General features: G+C 42.8%; 1 protein-coding gene across 1 annotated transcript in view; it reads right to left on the bottom strand.

The window, feature by feature from the left end:
* Positions 1 to 21040, bottom strand: part of itga9 (integrin, alpha 9) — a 41656-nt gene extending 20616 nt beyond the window's left edge. Inside the window, exons 1-15 of the mRNA XM_028424311.1 lie at positions 20410 to 21040; positions 20052 to 20179; positions 18393 to 18499; positions 16283 to 16406; positions 14962 to 15029; positions 12810 to 12939; positions 12648 to 12733; positions 12490 to 12552; positions 11881 to 12018; positions 11446 to 11551; positions 10272 to 10366; positions 8836 to 8926; positions 8464 to 8509; positions 8221 to 8375; positions 6925 to 7085 (exon numbers count right to left, since the gene is read on the bottom strand). Coding sequence (XP_028280112.1) covers positions 6925 to 7085; positions 8221 to 8375; positions 8464 to 8509; positions 8836 to 8926; positions 10272 to 10366; positions 11446 to 11551; positions 11881 to 12018; positions 12490 to 12552; positions 12648 to 12733; positions 12810 to 12939; positions 14962 to 15029; positions 16283 to 16406; positions 18393 to 18499; positions 20052 to 20179; positions 20410 to 20600 — 1689 coding nt within the window. The 5' untranslated portion in view covers positions 20601 to 21040. The remainder of the gene's footprint in view (positions 1 to 6924; positions 7086 to 8220; positions 8376 to 8463; positions 8510 to 8835; positions 8927 to 10271; positions 10367 to 11445; positions 11552 to 11880; positions 12019 to 12489; positions 12553 to 12647; positions 12734 to 12809; positions 12940 to 14961; positions 15030 to 16282; positions 16407 to 18392; positions 18500 to 20051; positions 20180 to 20409) is intronic.
* Between the last annotated feature and the right edge of the window lie 433 nt (positions 21041 to 21473).

The following is a 21473-nucleotide window of genomic DNA, read 5'->3' as shown; positions in this document are numbered from 1 at the left end:
ATTCAGCATTTGACCCTTGGACAGTAAAAGCCACAGCTGGGATTTATAAAAGGAGGAGAGAAAGGTGCCTCACTTCCCCAGTGGAAATTGGCAGATGGAATCAGTTTACTGCTCAAACATACCAAATTCATCAGCGTGTATTTTTTTTTACTACATTCTATCAACAACAACTTGATTTAACGCCAATGCTAACTAAAGCTATATTGGTGTAATATCAAGATCTGAAATCTGGCCAGCCACCTATAAATACACAGATGTGTTCAGTTCCTTCTCTATCAGCTCCCACATTGTGATATTCTCAACACACATTATTTGATTTGGTTCTATTTTCAGCATCTCAGTCGAAAGCAAGACTTTACACGGACAATGCAGAGGAAATTCAGCAGCAACAGAAATTAAATTAAATCAGTCATACGTGTCAGAGTCTCTTCCTACAATTCTTATCTCAGATCCACTGTCATTATTGTGTCTTTCGACCTTTAACCCCGGGTTGATTTCTACAGTACTGAGGACTGAGGAGTGTGGAGTCGCCAGAAGGACACATCTGCAGAAGCAAAATAAACCAAAGAAAGAGGAGATCCTTATAAGGAAGCAGCTTAGGGAACCTGAGAATGGGGATTTAAACAGAAACAATGTGCTTTTATTCACCTTATAAGTCTGCATTATAAGGTGTCGGCTAAAAGCAAACTTGGTAGTAAACAGGGAAGGATTTCTGACATAGACAACGACTTGCTTTCAAACCTATCTGACTCAAAGCATCAGAATCTATTTCGAAATTTTGTTGCTGTTCAGAAAGAACAACAAGCATTTGAAGACTTCCTGCCTTTGAGAGATTAACTTCCTACAAGATCCTGATAGATGGGTTGTCTGTGCATAAACAGGAAGCTTGCTATCAGCATTTTTATGCAAATAATTGGGTACATTTTCAGAATATTTAACGTTTGCATGCATGTATCATATGATGACAGCTTAAATGATACTACAATCACAGAGGTATATATTAAATAAATGCCTGGCTCAGTCTCAGGAGAAAGTATTCCTCTGATAGATGTGATATGAGCAGGGAGGAGCAGCTCAAAATGTGCCATTTTTAAAATGGAGTTGAGCGTGTTTGTTCCATCCTGGTGATAGAGGAGGTCTCCAGATGCTTCCTGCAGCTGATTTCGTCACTGTGCACGAATGTGGGGCACTTTTACTTCACTGTTATTGTTGGAACCATTGTTTTTGGACAAAGCCCTGATAAAACTGCAAACACAAATTCATCAAATCCACCTGATGAGGGTAGTTTATAGTCTCTGCCGGACATAAACAGATCTCTTGTGTATATATTTGTTCCATTTCCTTTGTGGCAAATCCTGCCTGTTTATACTGGAAGAAGAATTTAATGTTGACGCTGCCACCTATATACAAATTAATAACTAGGTCAAGCAGTGGGACATGTTGTCAAGGAAGTCACTGTATCACTACGTCGAAGGCGGCGTTGATGATTCAGAAGTTTGAGACCGAATGCCCGTATGAACTGCATGTTTCCTCTGCAGTGGAAGTGGGAATCATGGCAGGAGAGACTCTTTAATTGTGGTCAGACTTGGCCACCCATTACGCTGCCTTGCGGTGGCATCGTGTGGCAGTACCGCGGCCAAAAGGCTGCAGAAACATTTTACCCAGCATGCTTAGCTGCCAAAAGCAACAAGTCATCAAATCTGCCTAACCTTTGGTCGGTGTTGATATGAGTAACAACGATGGATTTACTATGGCAACAACGTCGTAGAGTAACTCCTAATGAGCAGCCATACCAAAAATAATACCTCACATCTTGCATGAGAGGAAGTTCATGAGAAATCTGACTTGTTTTACTATAACAAAAGTCTACTGGCTGAGTGCTCCCAAAGCAGCCAGGGAGAAGAACTGTATAATGTTCATGCTGGCACGACCATGTAGGGAAATCCTGAAGAAAATGTTACCCTGAGCTAAAATTAACCTGAATAGCTCTTCTTTAGTGTCCAGTAAATGCTATTAACACTAAAAATCCCTGCCAAAGCATTCAGCAGAACCTATTTATACGACACTGTCTATGACATTTTCCACTTGATTTATTGTCACAGAACACTGCTCTTCTTTTCATATTTTCTTTTCATTATATTTTTTTTTTTTATAAAAAGGTGCATGCGTTGCAGCCATGCGTAATAGAGGACAGCTGGATTTGATTACATTCCTGCTATGTACTTTCATTGTATCAGCGCTCTGGGCCTGAGGTAAATCTAACAGAGGGGGGAGTGGCATCGAGGGAATTGTACATTTCTGTTGAACTTTAAAGAGGAAAACAAAGCAGGCAGTGTGGCGGTGGTTGTGGGTTTCCACGTGCCAGACAGTGCCGAGGCTCTGAGACTTTGTTTTACCGGAGACTCGTCGGGATGCAGTGACGGGAACCCCAGCTCTCCTGGGTTTCCTGTTTGTCTGCAGAGAGCAGGCTTGGGTCAGACAGTAAGTGTGGATGATTACGCACATTTGTTTTGACTTACTTTGAGGAACAGGTTAGCTGATTTCACTGCAGAATGCAGCTCAAATACAATCAGGTAACCTGTCAATCACAGAGCAGTTTAGTAATACTGCCTGTTAGTTACTTTGCTTTGATAGTCCAGATCCAAAGAATGTAAAGTCACATCCTGTGAGCTTCATCTCACTGTCTGGAGCTAGATACAGTAGCTACAGCAGCTCACAAAACACCATTTGTTTTAATGTTTCTTTTCAATTAACCCCATGGAATTTAAACTTGTCAAAAAATAAGTTAATATATTAAAAACATAGACAGTATGTAACTATGGACAGTGTCACTCTGTCGCCATGTTGTGGCGTCACTGTCCGCCTAAACTTCCAGTACAGGCAAAGAGGTGGAGCAGGCAGTTGTGGAAGCAGGAAGCTCTCCACCCGCCTCTCACTTAAAGCAATCATGCCCATAATAATGTCTAATTTACAATTTTATGATGTAGGCAGGGAGTTAGAGTAGCTTAAACCTTCCCACTAAGCTTCATGTTCTTGTAGTTTTTATAAACCTGTTTCAGATACAGTTTGATCTGTTGGTACAAACATCTCTTACTGTAAGCTGACTCTGACTCAAACCAGAGTTTATTGCATCCGCGTACTAAATGTAGCCAAATGGGATATGAAAGAGGTGCAGTATGATACTAACAAGCAGGCAGGATAAACCATTACCTCCTTTCAATTTGATTTGCAGAGGTAATGATACACATAACCCGGTTCCTTAAATCTCATGCATCCCGTTGTATTGCTCCAGCTCAACATGTTTGTATGGTCAAGGTTTCCATTCAGTCACATGAAACCGGAAAAAACCTCTGTGCATTTAGCTTTGGCAGATAGACATTCATCCTGTAGATGCCTCAGTAACAACAGCAGTCGATAGAATACAGTTTGGACGGACCTTTAAATACTCCAGTGGTGCCAAGCAAATGTTAGGAGGACATGAGATATAGGGCACAGTGTAATGTAGGCCAGGGGGAAAAGGGGGCAGGCAGTCACGACGCTTTACAAGCTAAATTAAACAGACAACTGTTACAGGCAGGGCTTTAGCTGCCTATTTTAGCTCCTCCTTGGAGACTGTGATACATCTACAGCACTACACAAAACCACTCATGACCGCAAATGGAACTGGATTTTGGCATGGTTTCAAGGCTCACGTGTGCTCCAGTGTAATGGGACTGCTGGCGTAAAAACACGTACGATGATGGATGAATGGCCAAAGATGTAAATACAGAAGAAGTACCGAACATCTAACAAAGGAATAGTTACTTAGACAGCCGATAGATCAAAGCAAAGCGTGCAAAGCACCATGAATAACAAATGCCTTATAGTTTATAGTGAGACATATATTACAGTTGATGTTACACCTGCTGCACCTTTTCAATCTATGGGCACTGATGTCTTCCACTTAACATGCATTCATAGTCCTGTGGTGTAAATTTAGGATGTGCACTTTCCTTATAGTCCTACTAGTGAATTTAAAGCTACAGTACAGAATGCTTGTCTCCCCCTTCTGGCAGTGGGAGTAATTACAAAAACATAACGAACATTCTTAAAATTCCTGTTGCTTCAAAATAGTAAATGTCAAAATATGATATGAACTAATGGGATATCTGCATTATTACAATGTGCATGTTAGCATTTTTGGTGTTAGCATAACCTCAAAATGCTGCAGTGAAGCTTCGTATACAGACCAAAAGCTGTAAACTGGCTGTCAACTGTTTTTTTAACTGTGGATTGCAACCCTTTTATCATAAAAACACTAAAAGGTTAAATATTATATATTATATAGTACAAATATATTATAATAGTACAAATATGGAATGCATTCTGCCTGGCACAATATAAAGAAGTCTAACATGCCAACTGTAGAAATTCTTCCCTAGAACACATCAAACTAAGGAATTCCAGCTTTAAGTTGGCGGTTCTCTCGTTAAGTGAGTCATTTCCATCTCACGCACAGCACCTCTGGTCATCTGAACTTTTAATCATTCATCAGTCATCACCAACTGTTTTCCCTCCCTCAATGTGAGGTACAACTCAAGTGAAAGCCGGCTTGAGTTTATTTTGCTAAAAATAACCAAACAAAGACCATCTGGAAGACTGCTATGCTGTTAGTCTGTGCCAATGAAAACATGTTTAAAATGATCAACATGAAAGACTTGCATAATTTCCTTAGGAATTACTCCTGAAAAAGTTTGAAAGCGAACCGTTAGCTTCTGTACTCTGTGCTCTCTGGGTAACTCCTGTTATGCTTTTGTGTTCTCAGCACTCCCTGATTTACTGAGTGGCAGGTCCAGGTTTTTACTTGAATTCAGATGGTGAAAATTGAGCATGTCTGTTGCCCGTGTGTTACGCATAACAAACACAACTTTTTACAGTGTTTTTCACATTAACTAAGGTCCTTTAAAAGATGTAGAAAGTCAACAAATGGGGTCGACAGATGGTCAGAGTAGTAACAAACGTGAGAGTGGCCCAGAATAGCTCATGGCTTGCTTCCACCAGCCACACATGCACCACGGCTTGAGCAATCAGCCCTGACGTGAGGGTTTTCCATCAGCAGCGCCAGCATGCAGCTCTAGTTGACACAACAGCAGCCCAGCGGCACCCTGCTGCGACGCTAGCCCCACTCCGGTGTTTTCACTGTATGTTTCAGCACAGAAAGATGAGTGGGGGGCCGGGTTACTCAACACACCCCCACACCACCCTCCTGGAGGATGCAGTCGGGCAACCAGCTGCTTTCCATTAGCATACCTCTTCTGGGGAATGGGAGGACTGGCTCATGTGGGCAAACACAGGAGGAAGATAAATGATGCGATTGGTCAGGCAGGCTCTCAGAGAGGAGCCGGATCACCTCTGATTATAGTGATTCTTCAGCTCCTCTGTCAAACACGATGACATAAACTCATGGCAGACGGTTATCATGCTAGATCATAATCTTTTACGTCTTTACTTTTCATACATATTTAACCTCATTCAGCCTGTAAACAAGCCGCACCTTTGCAGCCCTGTGTGGCTTTTCGATTTTTTGAACTCTGGAAATCACACATATGTTTTCTGGAAATGAACATTTGGAGTCAGTAGCTATATGTGCAGAAAAATAACAAAATCCAATCAAAATACTGTTATAATGTATCTCCTGAGACCTACTACTCTGTCTCAAGATCAATATTATTTATTTACTAAGCCTCTAAGGAGGAAACATCTCACTCTGTGTAAAAGCCTCCTAAACATTGTAAAAACTTTGTTCAGACCGTCAGCAGTCTTTTGCTTAATTGGCAGCATCAAAGTGTAACTTCATCCAGCAACTTCGGTGCCGGAGCTACCACCCAACACAGCCACACAAAAGGTGTGTCCCTGAAGATCTGTTGTGATGGATGGCACTTAAAGTAAAAGTTTGTTTATCCTACAAGCAGAAAGATGCCATAGATATGTGGCAGCTACGCCTGAGTGATATTTTACTCACCCACCCACAAATCTAAAGATGTTTAATTCAAGTGCTGAAATGTCTGAATTATCCTGGACAGGAAGACAGATTTATACATCTTACCCTCCTGTTGGATGGAGAAATGTGTAAATTAAGTTTAAATTGTTAGATTCTCCCATGTAAAAAGCCATCTAAGTTTATAGAAGGCTCAGGATAAACACACGCCTGACTGCTACAACTGTTCTGTGCGCTGTGTACTCATTACAGTCTGAATGGATGAAAGAAGAGAGGCAGACCTGGTAATGACAACCCCCCCTCAGGTGGCAGCTTGGCCTCCCACTGTGAAAGCGCCTGGAGAGCACTGTTAAGAATGCTAGTGAAATTTACAGGCCCGCTGTGGGCCTCCGTATTAGAGGAGGTGAAACATGGATAGTGCCCTCAGGACGGGGACTCTCTCTGTGGATACAAGACTAAATCATTGAGAGACACAATAGAGGGACTATGTGACGACAAAGGAGACTCTGTTTCCTGTTTCCGTCAGTTTCTGCAGACCCACACTTGAGCAGCATGGTGTCAGGAGCCATCAACCGCCTGACAGTTACCCTTAACCTTACCCAGCAGGGTGGCACAAAAAGCTTCCCCGCAGATGATCCGTAGCCTTCAGCTACAGCAGCCACTTCTCTAACCACTGCAAGTTATGTGATGGCTGAAGTCTATCACAACATTTTCTCCTGTTTTTATCCATCCAAACATTTCAGCTGGAAATGTAGGGACTCCAGTGCTCCAAGCAAATAAATAAAGAGGACAAACAGACCACATGAGCAAATAAGTCATATCACAAATCAACACTGCAGGGTGAAGGCGCTCAGTGTCATGGGAAAGGAACAGAGAGATCAGCTGAGGACGTGAGGGGCAACCAAACACAAAGCCAGCAGCAGGTCCACACACAATCCAAAACTTACCTTAACATAAGCCGTGTAACGCTGGCACTCCTCTCTGTTGATGTCCAGGCTGAGCTGCTGGCTCACCTGGCTGATCTGAGATCCACTCTGAGCAAAGTAGACCCGGGAAGGCTGGCTCTTCTGTCGTTTATCCACATCAGCAGTCACGTTGTACAGCAGCTCTGAGAAGAGACAGAAACACTGTCACACATCACATAATATCAGCTGACAGCGATGGTTCTCTGAGTACAGATAATCTTGGGAAACTCTTCAAGTATGCAGAGTTTGGTTTTCTGGTAAGTGCCAATAAAACATGGGAAAAAATAAATTATCGCTTGCTACAGTCAAATTAACGTGAGGGATGATGGGAACATTTTTTGGTCAAATCGTTGGAAACTTCACAAGAGCTTTTGTGTACTGTTGTAGAAGTTTCTGATCACAGGCCAGGCAAAGATGCAAAATAAGCATCTTTTCTGCTAATATATCTAATGAAGTGCTCATATAGCTCAACTAGTGTTACTATAGAAGAATGTGTGTTGTAAGAACACTCCTCCAGGTTCCACGCCTGGATTTTGTGACGTTGAAATATGAAAGAACGTCAAGTCTATTTTAAAATTCAGAAATCATAAACATGAAGTCATCGGTGTTTCTGTTTCCGTAGCCATTTAAAATCTACTCCCTGAATGAATCAGCCTCATTCTGTAGTAATTTCTTCAAGAGGGTGTCATGCTGGTAAAACAGTGGGAGGGGTGGCAAACACACCCCGCTTGGACTAAAGCCTAGTGTTTTCCAAGTCCAACAGAGGGAACGCCATGGGCTAACTCCAGAGGAGGCGAAGGAAGGTTTCATTATGGAGTCACCAAACACACGGTGCTGCACTTTCCATGGTGTTCTCCAGATGGCTAAACAGAGAGGCTTTATTCCTGTGAGCCAGGACATGGTCATTATGTAACGACAGGGCTCCTGTTCCCCTGGGGGGAGGTTGGGGGTGTTGTGAATGACCACACCCAAACACTGGAACAGGGCTGCATGTCAGCCTTCAACAGGCACCGCACCCAAGAGCCAGTTAGTGACGGCTGAAGGGTAAAAAATCGGACATGCTAACAGTCAGCTACGAGGCTAAAGGCGGTGTGGTAAATCAGCATGATCGTGTTTACACATTTTTCATATTCAATTGAACACTAAATGTTCAAGGAGTATGTATTTCACTAAAATAAAATGATATTTCCCCCTCAATATAATATCTGTTTTTACAAAGAGAAGAAGTTTCTTTTGACGAGCTTACAGGCCAGTTCAGCTAAAGGTTTAGTTCATCACCTATTTGTCCAGGCAGCTGTCTTCCCCGGAACCGCATGCAGACGGTGACATTGAAGCAGTTTTGGTTCGGATGGCCCTCGTGGCACTGTGGCACAGAGATGTTGATGGAGACGGGCAGGTAGATGGAGACATCCACCGTAATGACAGGCCGTGACCTACAACCACAGGGACAAAGTGTGGGAGAGCCTGGGTGTTAAATCAACTCTGAGGTAGGAAACATGTTACCAGTCCTACATTACTCACCTCAGCAGCACCACACTGTCTGCCATGAAAGCTCCAATAGTTACATCTGCAAAAAAATGTGAAAATCTATAAAGATGTCATGATATTAATGCAAATTGTTGACAGCATTGATCACACCTGCTAATCCAAAACAATGCACACAAGTCTTTAGCTCTCATGCTGGCTCAGTCTCTCTGTCAGCTTTGGAATGCAGTAAACAAGATGCCTCTATCACGAGTCCTATGCTCTGCTACTGCCTCAGAGTAAGAGCCTCAAACCATGAGTGCGAAAATCCACAATATTCACTAAACTCATTCTTTTCCCTTTGATGCTTTTTATTTCTTTATATTTTCCTGGTGTGGTTAGAAATACCTTGTCTAGGTGTAACCGTACCTGTGTATCCATTGCCATCCATGTCCACATTGCCAGAGATGGACTGGCCAAACATCTGCAGACCAGGGTTTATACTGCGCCCAGACAGTTTCTGGAACAGATGATACCAGCCTTTAAATAACAACACGTGTGCCAACACGGGAAGAAGGAGCACAGTGTGTGATTTGTTTTTGCTCAGCGTTTGTTTTTCATAGATAAATGATCAAATTAAATTTAAAAGCGTGGTTAGCACACACATTTCATAACATCAGGACAGAGATGAGGACATTCTGTTGTTGCTCAACTTCAATGTTTACATCAAAAAAAGGACAATATGAGCCTATTGCTGACTTATGGATGTGGATCAATCTGTTATGATCCTGTGTTTGTTCCTTGTTTTGTATGCATATTGTTTATCCCTTTTGTTATTTATTAGTATTTTGAGATTTGTCTTCTCTGCTGTTCCCCCTTCCTCCTGTTCTCTGCTCCTCAGTCCTTCCCTCTCTCCTCCTCTAGCCTCCTCCCTGATTACCAGCCCCTCCCCTGATTGTGTTCACCTGTGTCTTGTTACCCTTCTGTATTTAAGCCCTGTGATCCCCTTTATTCTTGTTAGTCCGTCCGTTTATCCATGCTGTGTTCCTGTGTGTGTTCCCATCCTCCCTTTTAGATCTCCGTTAGGTTTGGTTTGTTTTTTACTGGTTTGTTCTTGTTGGATTAGTTAGTTGCATTTTACACCTTTGATTTGTACTTTGCATTCTGGGATTTTATATCGTTTGCCCTTTTGGCTTAATTAAAAGCTCACTTTTAGTTCACCTCAGTCTTTGTGTCTGCATTTGGGTCCAAACTCCCCCCATAACATAACACAATCCTGATGATCCTGACGGTTGTTTGAAAGTTTGAAAGTTTGAAGCACATCTTCTGAGGCCCTACTGTTCATTGGTAAATTTTCTTGTCCCCGATGTATTATACTACCACCACCGTGTTTGACTGTAGGAACTATGCTCTTTGGGTTACACACCTCTCCCTTCTTTTCATCCAATCAAACGACACACTTCCAGTACCTGTCCCTAGCATACTTCAGTCTGTCTCGGAGGTGTCTTTTCTGTGGAGTTCTTGGCCTGCAACTTGGCAGTCTAGTGACTGTCTTCTCTGACACTCTGACAATCACTAGTGTCTTGGCAGTTGTTCTAGGCTGTTAGAAACATCTCCAACTCTTTCCAGAGCCTTCCATTGGCATCTTTTTGACTTCCTATGTCTGCCAGTCTTGTTTTGCGCCCTCTTTGAAGTGCTTTGATAAACATGCATCCCTCTCCTGCTTCACAGGCATTAATTCTTCACCTAAGTCTAAACCTATTTCTCTCACTTGTGTGTTTGGATAAACTCTTACAGGGTCACACATTTAAAGCATGACATGACACAATGATTCAAATCATAGCATTTTTTGTAACAGTTCCTACCATAGAGTACTTCTTTGTGATCCCTGTGGCGTCGCCATGGTAGATATAGACAGCGCCTCCATAGTCGTCCTCTTTGGGTGCTCCTATAGCTACATCTGAAGAGACATAATGAAGAGGGAAAGAAGTGTTTTTATGAATCATGTATACACAGATGACTGAATGTGTTTCATGAAAGTTTTCATTAACCCTCTGTTTACTTTCAGCTGGCCAGTGCCTGGGAAATAAGCTCTAAACAGTAAGACTCGTAACAGACAATTAAGTGTTGTTAGTGGCCATAAAACTTGTGTGACCTCTGAGAAAGTGGAAACCAGACTATAAACTTCTGGCAAGAGCACTGAAACACCCGCTTCTTAGTCCATTTCAACAGAAAAAAAACATTTCCAGGCTACAGAGTGCAACATACTGAAGCAGAACTGCTAAAAATTACACAATAATTAATAGAGAGACAGAATGAAAATCATTTGTCAGTGAAGCCAAATGTGTATACAGTAGTTCTTTCAAATTAAATGGTAGCAGTTAAGTTGTAAATAATCATCTGTCAGTCAGCAAGAACGTCTGGCTCTTTCCTCGATCCAAAAGTGACGAGTTACAAGATGAGTTATACTTCCCAGCTGCCATCTTTATTCTGCAGACACACACGCACATGCTGTGCCAGGCTGCAAGCCTTGAGGCGTATCTCACACGGAGATGAAACCAAGCAGAAGCTTAAAGCCTCAAGCTTGAGATGGATGCCAAGTCAAGCCCTCACACTAAAGCCAAGCGGGTGCCAGGAAAACAGACAGTGTCAATGTATGCTTGCGTGTGTGTGTGTGCGGATAATTTGGTTTGCGTCTAGATGCACACAGAGGGTGAGCGAGGGCAATATTTCCTACACATCCCCCTCGCCGCAGGGTAATCGAAACTAAATGTGTGTGGAAATGATGGGTTTTGTTGCACCTACTGAGCATCCAAATCAGTCAGCATTAGCTTTATGTGAGGAACATAAACTGTGTGACTTTAGCCAAAGGAAATGGACTTGATTCACACTTCAGCGCTCCTCATCAAATGGTTGCAATTCACTTGATTACAGATTTATAAACTACTGGAGGGCCATTCAAACTTAAAAATACAAAACTCCAACACCAAGAGGCAACGTGTATTATAAAAAAACAAGTGCTAATGACATGAAGCAGACCTTCATAACCATCGTCGTCTATGTCTCCGATTGCTGCAATGCATTCTCCAAAGTGTGCGTTGAAAGCATTGTCACCAGTCAACACTCCGTCTTCTTCCATCACACCCTGAAAACAGATGCAGGCAACAGAGAGGAACAGATATAAACAGCAGGCAGAAGAAAACAGGAATGTCCTACAGTAAACTGTGGCATTGAAAGCACCGCAGCTTTTCTTTTTGATATAAATTAAAAGTTTGGCCACAGCTGCAGACAGTCATTTATCTGAATGATTTATCAAACAGTCACCTTCATCACACAAACAGAAGTAACATGATAATAAACACAGCCAGCAATAAATACAACAGAAATATGTGCATCTGTGCAGATGAAAGGGAGCGAACGTCGTGAAATGAGTTTTGGTATCATGTTCCCTCTGACCCCACAGTTCCAACTCACATTGCCCTTGCTGAGGTACACAGACACTTGGCCCTCATCCCGTAGCTGGCTGTGCATGGGTGCCCCCACCAGCAGGTCTGACAGGCCGTCCTGGTTCAGATCAACTGCACACAATGAGGAGCCAAAGTAAGAGCCCATCTGGAACCAAGCCGAGCCACAGAGCAAGAGGTCAGAACACAGACACTCCTCAGGTTCATTCAATTGACACACAGTTCAAACTCTGGACTGGATTTATTTCTACTTACTAATATTAAAAGTATATTTATACAAGCTGTCCTGACTTTCTTTTATCTTTTTTATTGTAAGACGAGCGCTACCTCTCTGGCTCCTAGCAAGTGTCTTCCTTCTTTAAATTGCTGTTGCTGTCTAAACACTTAACACAGACATAAACAGTGTATGTCTGACAACAAAAGCAATTAGGACAGTGCATCTGCATTGTATCTAGACTATAAGAGCCCTACAGCAGATTAGGTTAAACAAACACTTTGTATGGTTTCTGATGAAAGAGAGGAAGAAAAACCTCCATGTAAAAATATGCACTGTATAATAATTCAAAGCAGGAATCTCAGAGACCTTTAGAACAATACACCACCACATGCAAGCTCATACCATTTTCCCTGAGGCTTGAAAACTCTTCACCAAAGACCCGCCATCAATTTTGAAAATGTAAACCTGTGCAGAAGAAACACAAAAATCCTTGCAGCGAGCAACACAAGAGGACTTCAATTCAACAGCTGGAAGAAGGACAGAAAAGATAAAGTGCCTACTTTTCCACTGCCGCTGTGCTGAGGCGCCCCTGCAGCTATGTCTATTACATTAGGAGAGGAGAAGTGTCCAGCAGTCACAGCGTAGCCTGCAGAAACACAGACAATAATCAGCTGCTGTTGAACTGCTATATTTCACAGTCAATCAAAGTTTTAGGCTCTCACCAAGGTAGCTGTATCTGTGGGAGTCAATGTCATCTTTGTTGGGGCTGTAGAAGGCCTCAGAAGTCAGGTTGTACACCTTGATGGTCCCGGTCCAGTAGTATGACCCCGGCGCCCCCATCACCACCAGCTCCTGGAAAGTGAAATACAGCGAGTCACCTACTACAGTATATCTGCACTGTGGAGCAAAGGAGAAGAAAAACACTGCTGGGTGAGTGTCTGGTTAACCAACGACCACAAACTGGTCTGTACTATCTGCTCTTAAACACACATCCAGATGGCGAACAGCTCCCTTTGATGTGATGAAGAATTCAGGACCCAAGCAACAACGAAAGCTGTAAAATGAGCTGTTCGCCGCACTTACGATGCTCTGTTTCGACTACACATGACCCTCCAGAGAGGGTGCTGTAGTCATGTCAGTGAGAGTGGAGGACGTGAGCTCTTCCTCCATACAAACAAACTAAACAACACAGTAAGGAGCTTACTCAGCGGTATGCTGTGGTGTCAAACATCTGGGCACCACCAGGCGTATGAACCAAAGTTCAGACGAGGATAAAGGTTTAACAGTTGGACATCCTTTCTCTAAATGCCTCACATTCTTTCAAAGGGGGGGGACTGTTCAAATGACTTTAACAGAACTTGACTGGTGTCCTAAATCCCTGGAAGGAAACATATCAAAGTGGCTTTGAATATGTCTCTTTGCTTTTAAAACAGTAGCTTCAGTGAAGGATCTTTCATCTATTCCTTTATTTTCCCCTGAAACTACACATCATTTCCCTGTGATGGTATTTAAAGCTTTCACATGCTGTGGATGAAAAAAAAATCCAGGTTAAACTCAAGACTAAAGTAAAAATCTGTGTAACATGACGTCATACACATGCTGGAAGCTGTGAAACACACTGTGCTGCGCCCTCAAAGAAACTGCATCTTATCAGGCATATAATGTGGGATAATCCAGATTTTCGAGCATGTGTCTAACTGGCATGTGTCTTAACAGCACATTAGTGAGTATGTAGAGGTTTGACTCATGTCCTGTTGTACTGACGAATCGCCTAACCCCAAACATTTAACATATAACACTGTAATATGTGTGGACACACCATGTAAAATGTGCCAAATGTGGCATGTTTTTATACAAAATACTGATGGCACAGTTTCCATAGGTTAGATAAAGGAAAATTACACAAACTACAAGCGAGGGAAATTTCAATGTGACCCTGAGGGCACAGCTGTGCAGCGAGGACACTCTACTGTACATTACTGTACGTTCCAAATTGAGCGTAACTGTATCCTGAGACATGAAAAGCACCTTTGCAGTACACGGCGCTCCTGGGTAACATCAGGAAAGAATTATATTGCTAATGCATTGAAAACAAAATGTCTAAACTGGTCATATGTACATTCTTGACATGTTGATGTATTCCACAAAAATGTACATTTTCCCTGTCAAAGTATATTTTCACTAAAAGACATCTACAAGCTAAAGCCATGTGACCTTCCATCGCCACCTCGGCTCTCTGCAGCCGCTTTATGTACAAAAAAAAACACGTAACACACAAAGGGAGCCGTGGATCCTGAGGTGATGTAATGTGAAATAACAAAAAAAAGGAGCAGTGTATCTGAGGATATAGGGAAAAGGAAAGTCTTACTTCCTTTAAAGTTTTATCTCATTGAACCACACCAAGGGTCAAATGAGGCCAGTGTAGCCCTTCCTGCAGTATCTGCCTATAGACACGCTTATCACTTATCAGCGGTTAGTCAGCAAAGCGGCGTCGCCTTTGAAATATTTGTGTATATGTGATATTCAGATTTTCCACATCATTTGACGTCTCCCTCCTCTAAGCATATATAATGTCTATGCTAACAGTTTCAGAATCCCAGGAGTGAAAGTCAACAAAGAGTGAGGGACAAAAGATTCTTTGAGGCATTAGGCCTAGTGTGGTCGGGTTACATGTAATCATACTTTCAAGGAAGAAAATGAGTCTGCAGAGAAAAAAAAAAGATGATGAAGAAGTTCAATTAAGTGTGAAGTGATTGATTAAGCTTCAGGAGCGTCCACGCAACAGAGTATCAGTGAAAACAAACAGCGCTGTTAGACTAAAGGAAACAGAGGGATTACATGTGTTGAAAAGGATGAACAAGAGTTGTTACTGACCTCCGTAAAAACTCCCGCTATCCCAGCTTGGCACGAGCCGTGCTCTTCCCCATACTTCTGCTTATAGTCTGTAAGAAAAAACAAACCACAAATTATTTCACTGTGTGCTCCAGCCAGCATTTACTGGAGTTTTTCCTGCATTCCATATGGAGCTAGTCAAAGTCCCGGTCCCATCCAAGAGGAATCTGGGGGCAGAAAGCAGACTGGGGAGAAAGGGGTTCAACACCACACTCAACAAGAACCTCTTGCATGAGTGCTCTCAGGTTACAAAAATATTGATCTTGGATACGCGTAAAATGCACTGTCAATACGCTCCGATGCAAAGTGTGTCTGACTTTTCCACAACTGTTGGCAACAAGAGTTGCCAAAGGAAGTGAGATCCTGACCTGAGACACAATTAAGGTGTAAAACAGCCTTTGATAAACAGCTCTGAGTCACATATCCAAACATACAGGGAGCAGATTTGCATGAGTCACCTTACAATGTTATACAGGACACTGTTTTTCAAATGGAACTCTGTTTTTAGTGTTGTGTAAGGGGTACGCAAAGGAAAACAACCTGCAGGACGACTGGATTTGATTTACTACAATCATAATAAAATCAGATTTCTCTTCCATGCATGCAAATCTTTCCTTATAAGCACCTGATTTCTGAGAAATCAAGCCAAAATCAGTGTTTTTAGCAAATTTGCCGTTATTGTATTTAAACAAAAAATGCTTTCCTTTTGATAAATGGTGCCAAGTGAATAATAATAACTCTCCATCTCTATTAGACAAATGCTCAGTTATTTGGATTAACAAGTTGTTAATGAGGGGGTCCCCCATCCTGGAGTCCAGAGCATTCGAAGGGTAGTTTGTGGTCTCAGGATGATTAAGGAGACCTGCCTGTGGTGCCTGGGTGGTGCCGGCTAAATCCAAAACTGGGCACAGAACATGAGCTGAGGCACGTGCCATTTAGACAGTGAGCTACCTGTGATGACAAACACTTTAATCACAGGAGTTAAAATTTCAGCCCTGCAGAAAGGTTTATTTAATTGTGAAGCTGGTAGCTGTAACACTCGGCCTATGGGAAACGACTCACTTATGGAACCAGTCTTAAGTAGTTTTTTTGTCCATACTGCGTTATCCCAGTTTAGTTTTTCAGCCTTGAATGTTCCTGTTTGGTGCCTCTTTACGTCGGCTGAAAAATTGTTGTATAAAAAATAACAGGCCCAGTGCTCACAACCCGTGTCTGTGTTTGACCTTCAAATGTTCATGTCTGCTTAATTTAAATATAAAAAGGGTTAAATTTCCTTTGCGTTGTGCTTGTGCCTCTACTGTACCTTCATAACACGGGATGAGCGGTTTCGTCCTGCCCTGAAGCGTTGGAGGAATGATGGAGCAGTATCCATGTGGAAGGATGTGCTCTGAGTCGTAGTAGACATTTTTCCAGCGGTGAGCACAAGCCTGTGAGAGCGACAACAAATTCACACACACATTCATGGTGTAAAACACAAACTTGTACACTGCAGACGGGCCTTCCTCGACCACGCTGACTGTTCAAGCCCGTTCCTCACCATGCTGGAGTCAGTGCGTCTCTGTGCGGCTGTCAAATGATCGTCAATGAGAGGGCAAATTAAAGCCTATGTATAATCCTGACCGTAACAGCCACGGCCTGTGGTGTGAACAGAACTGTTTCCCAAACAGCATTTAGTCTCCACATCAACATTTGTGTTTTCAAAGTTTTAATTTCTCCCGGCTCTGCAGCCAACGAGAGAAGACAAGAGTTCAAATGGCAGACGCAGCAAAAAAGTGGATCAAAAGGCAAACTTGTACTTTATCACTCTGCTGCTTTAACAGAGAGGACTGAGAGTGAGTGATTCACGAAACAATATTTTGCATAAACAAAGCATTCCACAGCAAACAAGGTAATGAGGGGGCACATTTCAAACTTTGTCCATAAATGTGTAGATGTGGTAATAATTTAGTGCCCTGAGGGGGACGGTGGTGGGCCCTCCTGTGGCTCTGGGGACAACTTTGGAGGCTTCTCTATGCTTCATTTCTCCCCAAAAAACACACTCTCCCTCTCCACATTCACACACACAAAACACACACCCACACACCCACAGACAGCCAATCTAAATGAATATAAGAGTCTGGCAGACTGTGGCTGTACAAAGAGCATCAGATGACTGTCTGGAAGAGACAGGCTATGTTGAGAAACACTTGTGTACCAGAGGACAGCTTGGCCAACAGAAGTACAATGCCAGCATATAGGACATCACTCAGCTGATATAAACACAGCAACAGCTTTGAGTCTGTGCTGTTGTTCATGTTCCTGTTGGGGTTCAAGAGCTCACTGGTCACAAACAAAGCCTGCACTGAAAGCGCAGATGAAATCACCACTGTACACATCTGCCAAGCAGCCGCTTCCCTCCTGCTGCACAGAAACGTGAGTCCATTCAGATGAGAGTTTGTACAGAAAAAAAAGAAACGTCAGTACTTTGGAGGGGCTCAGCAACACGTGGCTCCTGGAAAGCCACCGCCTATCTCTTTTGTCATAACCTTGTCTGAATGGCCAACATTTTCTGAAAGTTTGTTGTTATACAACTCAAATTCCCAACACTGACAACTCCAAGAAGTCATCAAGGTTTGACTGATGAGTAAAGCCAAGGGTGCTGGGTTTGAAAATCACGCCAGTACATTCTTCTGAGGTAGAAAAAATGGACCAAGACAAACATATTAGAAGAAAAGAAGAAAAGAAGAAAAGGAGGCTCAGAGTTATCTGGATGTCCTCAGACAGAAAACTTAGGAGGTCGTTCAGCAGCAGGTATTCAAACACATTCACACCTGTTATGAGTGTTTTAAGCGCTGCCCATCCCGCTAGTCTCCCCACCGCAGGTCACGGGGGTTAATATTTAATACAAGCCTGCCCTTGGATCGGACCACCGCAGCGGGGCTGAAGCCTAAACAAACCCTGCCAGCTGCCCTCTGATCCCTGTGCAAACACTCAGTCGAGCACCTCTGGGATTAACACCATTCTGATTTCACTCTTTTTTTTTAATCTCTACGTCTGACAAACTCCCGTTCCACTGACTCGTCCAGCTCCACACACGAGGTGAATGTTTCACTGAATTATGTAACCACAGAGAAGTTTCCAAATCTGTCTGGCCTTTAGCTGTTTCCCCGGCTCTCAGAGTCATCATTTTAACTTCATTTTTTTCACTCATGCCAGTCGAAGCTTGTAAGAAAGCAACACAGAATGGAAAGAGTTGCTTTTTTTAGGTTTAGAGGTTGTAATGCTGGGACCAGCTGTGCTTTAACAGTGCGGTTCATGGTAAAACATTTGTAACAATGATGTTGGTATAATCAGGTCTGTTTTTAACAAGCATACATGCTTCGCATTAAACAGTTTCCTGAAGTGACTGTGGTGTCGTGTCCTTAAAAGCTCACCAGTATTTTGCCGCTGGCTCTGTCCTGGCGGGCCAGGCTGACCCCCATCCACTCATCATCCCGGTCTCCCTGGCACGTCTTCCCACACGATTCTCTGGGCTTGTTTCCTGCATGACAATGAGAGCAGTTTGCAGACACTTCAGTCATCAGGACAGAGGACGTCTTGGGAGTAAATGGTTACATGTCAGGTAGTGTCAGCTCTCAAGCTGTCAAGTTCTGGGTTTTATTCTTTATTTCTGCTGAATGTGCAAATGACTTTAACACATATACATTTGACTGGTTGCATTGATGAAGATCAAACATTAGAGAAGATAAAAGGTGAGACTGGACTGAGAATAAAACAAGTCTTAACTTACAACATACTGGTATTTAAATAAGGACTGAAATGGCATTAGCCATGAGCTAATCATGTCAGTCATTCATTAAACATAAGCATAAATGCACAAATGACACTAACCATGAAGATTTTTAGTGCACAATTATGTTGGTGTTCTTTTGAAATAACATTGTTGTTTTAATCAGAATTATTTTTGCTTAATCCCTGAGCTGGACCCTCCTAAGAATTATGACCAAACTAAAGTGAACCTGTTTATAAAGGTTTCAGGTGCTGAGACGGCTGGATTTTAATCCATCAAACCGTATCATCAGGGAGGCGTCTGATTGGTCCCAGATTCATTCTACAGCCTGACAACAACCTCCAACACACAGCCAGAGCCATGAAGATCTATCTTCAGTGACAAGAAGAACATGGTACCCCCCTGCACCACCCAGCATGGCCCCTTTCAGATCTTTGATCTCACCATCATGAAGTCAGACTGGGATTACAAGGATTTAGGCTGTCATGATGAGACGGCCTAAATCCACAGAAGAACTGAGGCAAGTCCTCAAACGTGCAATCTATCTACAAAGTAAAAACACTGAGCGCGAGAGAGGTGGTGCGTTATCACACCAGACCTTTCTAAATACAATGTGATAAAAATGCCATCATGTCTAAGAACAGGTAGTTCATCAGGTTCATGTAGGTGATCAAACTTTATGTGTTGACAGAAACATCAAAGTTTGTTCTGCAATGTGCAGAACATGCACCTACCCCCCATTAAAAATATGTGAATCTCTAAATTTAAATACAAGTAAAAAAACTGATACAACAAGCTTCATTCACTCCAATGCAAAGTCTCAGAGTGAGGGTGTTTTGGTTACACATTGGCTGAGCACAGAGTTAATATTGAAGCCATGCGTGCACCGCGGTTTCTTGACCACAAGAACAGAGGAGAGAGAGAGAGGGGGGGGGGGGGTCTGGTGGAGTTTGGGGGGTCTGAAGCTCAACTTTTTTGGCTCACATGCTTGGATAATATTAGCAAAAGCATAAATCATATTTATCAAAATATTTATGGACCTCTGCGCACAGAGCCCTCTTGTCTTTTTACACGTCTCAGTATAGTAAGTTCAGAACAACTGCGCAGTGTGAAGCGCAGTGTAAGGCCGCATTATTCTGATAAAACAAAAACAGATGCTTGTGGGGGAGTTTATCCAGAGAATGGACACGGAGCAGCAGAATGAGGTGAAGGTTCTTCTATAAACTGTTCTACAGGGGGCACGTGTGGCCCGGTTGTGTGATTATGTGCTGCGGTGTTGATGCTGCGGGCTGCGGTGACTGACCTCTTCCCAGATCCATCTCCGTGCAGCGGCGCTCCGGGTTGCTGTGCACTCGACACTTAAACACAGCTCCAGGAGAGTGCACGGAGCTACTGTAGGAAGAGTTTGCCCGCGGTGCCCCGACTATTACCCTACAGAGATGATGAAGAGGAGAGAGAGAGAGAGAGAGAGCATGGAGCGCTTCATTTACAACTTTAAAATAAAAAACAGGTCTACAGAACTGGCTTGTCATGCGTAATATTACTTATGCGTGGAGTTATTTGGGTGTGGATGCAGCTGTAGAGACAGTTTAAGTTTTTTTTTTTTCAAAAGTACAAATTTATTGCATCATTGACAAAAAACGAAACAACAGGGGACTCACCAGCGTGTGTTGTCATGATAATGCTCCAGCACAGAATAGCCAAAAAAACTGGAGTTCGGTCCGCGGAACACCAAAGGATGTTCTAAGTCTATGTTGTACGAATAAACCACCGAAATGGAGAGATACACATAAAAAACATTCTGTACTCCCGCTTTGTGTCTCCGCAGTGGAGCCATGCCTTTGCGCATCATGCGTATTAACGCGGTTAAAGTGTCCAAAAATGAGAAGAAGAAGAAAAAACACACAGTAAGAAGGAGTTGTCAGCTCTTCAGAGGTCAAACTGTTCTAAAGTATCTTTGAGGTGTTTTTCCCCTGGTCTAGCACAGCGTGCAGGCTGGGATGGCATCAGGAAAAGCTTGAGGAGGAAAGTTAACGGTCCGGTAAATAACGGTGCGTCAGCTTCTCTCCATTCTGTGTCAATCTGAGAAAGTTTCTGCTCGCAGGCTCCCTTGTCGTGGAGATAAATGCGGCCAGATGTCAAGTTAACGCGAAGTCTTCCTGGAAAGAAGGAAAGTTTGACTCAAAATAAAAGCCTCGCAGTTAGAGTTTCTTAAAGTCCGAAGTTTTAATGTGAAAGGTAAAAGCGGAACGTGTTTTTTTCTACTGTGGTCAGCGGGCGCTGGTAACGCGGTCATGGAGAGACGCGACTGGGTTTGAGGCGCAAAGCATCACATTTCACCCGTGGGCTTTTGGGGGGCTCAACTCACCAAAACAGGGAGACGAGGGCGCACTGCTGCCACCTAACGTTGTCCCAATATCAATGGCAAATAACATCTGGAAATCTGCAGTTTTTTAATTGATCAACCATTAATTTAATCCCACTTCAGCATCATATTGTGCAACATTTAGAATAGATGTAAAAAGAAATGTTAACCTTATCCTTATACACACAGTATTTCACTACACAGTGAAAGAATCTGCCCCTGTATACAGATGCTGCTGTGGTCTGGTGGATGCATTTTATTGTGAAGGGAGGAAATAAAGGTCAAATAAAGGATACCATTGACTCACTACTGTAGATTAAAACACAGATATGTTGTGATGTCTGCACTCCAAGTGTCTCT

This window comes from Parambassis ranga, chromosome 15 (assembly GCF_900634625.1).
Source record: "Parambassis ranga chromosome 15, fParRan2.1, whole genome shotgun sequence".
In the NCBI taxonomy this organism is placed as follows: Eukaryota; Metazoa; Chordata; class Actinopteri; family Ambassidae; genus Parambassis; species Parambassis ranga.
The sequence above is the reverse complement of the archived record's forward strand: the minus strand, read 5'-3'. Positions and strand labels throughout refer to the sequence as shown.